The 604-nt window shown below is 43.4% G+C and overlaps 1 protein-coding gene across 1 annotated transcript in view; it reads left to right on the top strand.

Moving 5' to 3' along the window:
- Nucleotides 1–604, top strand: part of LOC118324718 (myosin-7B-like) — a gene marked incomplete at its 3' end in the record, with an annotated part of 18,601 nt that overhangs the window by 9,744 nt on the left and 8,253 nt on the right. Inside the window, 2 exon segments of the mRNA XM_035657173.1 lie at nucleotides 109–279; nucleotides 397–481. Of these exon segments, the coding sequence (XP_035513066.1) occupies nucleotides 109–279; nucleotides 397–481 (256 nt within the window).

Below are 604 nucleotides of genomic sequence, written 5' to 3'. Positions count from 1 at the left end.
AAGGGGCAGAAAAATAATAATAATTCCTTGCATTTCAATAGGGCTTTACAGCAGCAACAAAATGTGTGTTTTTAAAATACAAGTGTGGTCTTCAATTCCTCCTCTCAGGGATGCTGTGATGGTGGTCCAGTTCAACCTCAGAGCGTTCTTCTCTGTGAGGACTTGGCCTTGGATGATGTTGTTCTATAAGCTCCGCCCCCTGCTCAGGAGCGCCCAGGTGGAGAAGGAGCTGGCTGCTCTCAAAGAAGATTTCACCAAATTGAAAGAAGCCTTTGACAGGTCTGTTCAACTGTTTGCATCCTGTTTACGTCATTATTTAGACATTTAAATCAGGGTTTTGGAAAGTTTTTGCCTTCTGTTTTCTAACTCTCACTTCGGTTTGTTTTTCACCATCAGGTCGGAGGTAAAGCGACGCGAGGCGGAGGAGCGGCAGGTGGTTTTGGTTCAGGAGAAAAATGACCTGGCTCTGCAGCTCCAAGCTGTAAGTTTCACCGAAACTTATGAACCAATGAAGAGGTCAAAATTGAAATTGTCATCGATCATTACTATTAATGTAGTTGTTGCTACTGTTGTTGCTGTACATCTGTCTGTCTCTCTCTGTTTA

The sequence above is a fragment of the Morone saxatilis genome, unplaced genomic scaffold (genome assembly GCF_004916995.1).
Source record: "Morone saxatilis isolate NCDOM2014 unplaced genomic scaffold, NCSU_SB_2.0 Contig15, whole genome shotgun sequence".
Classification (NCBI taxonomy): Eukaryota; Metazoa; Chordata; class Actinopteri; family Moronidae; genus Morone; species Morone saxatilis.
The sequence above is the reverse complement of the archived record's forward strand: the minus strand, read 5'-3'. Positions and strand labels throughout refer to the sequence as shown.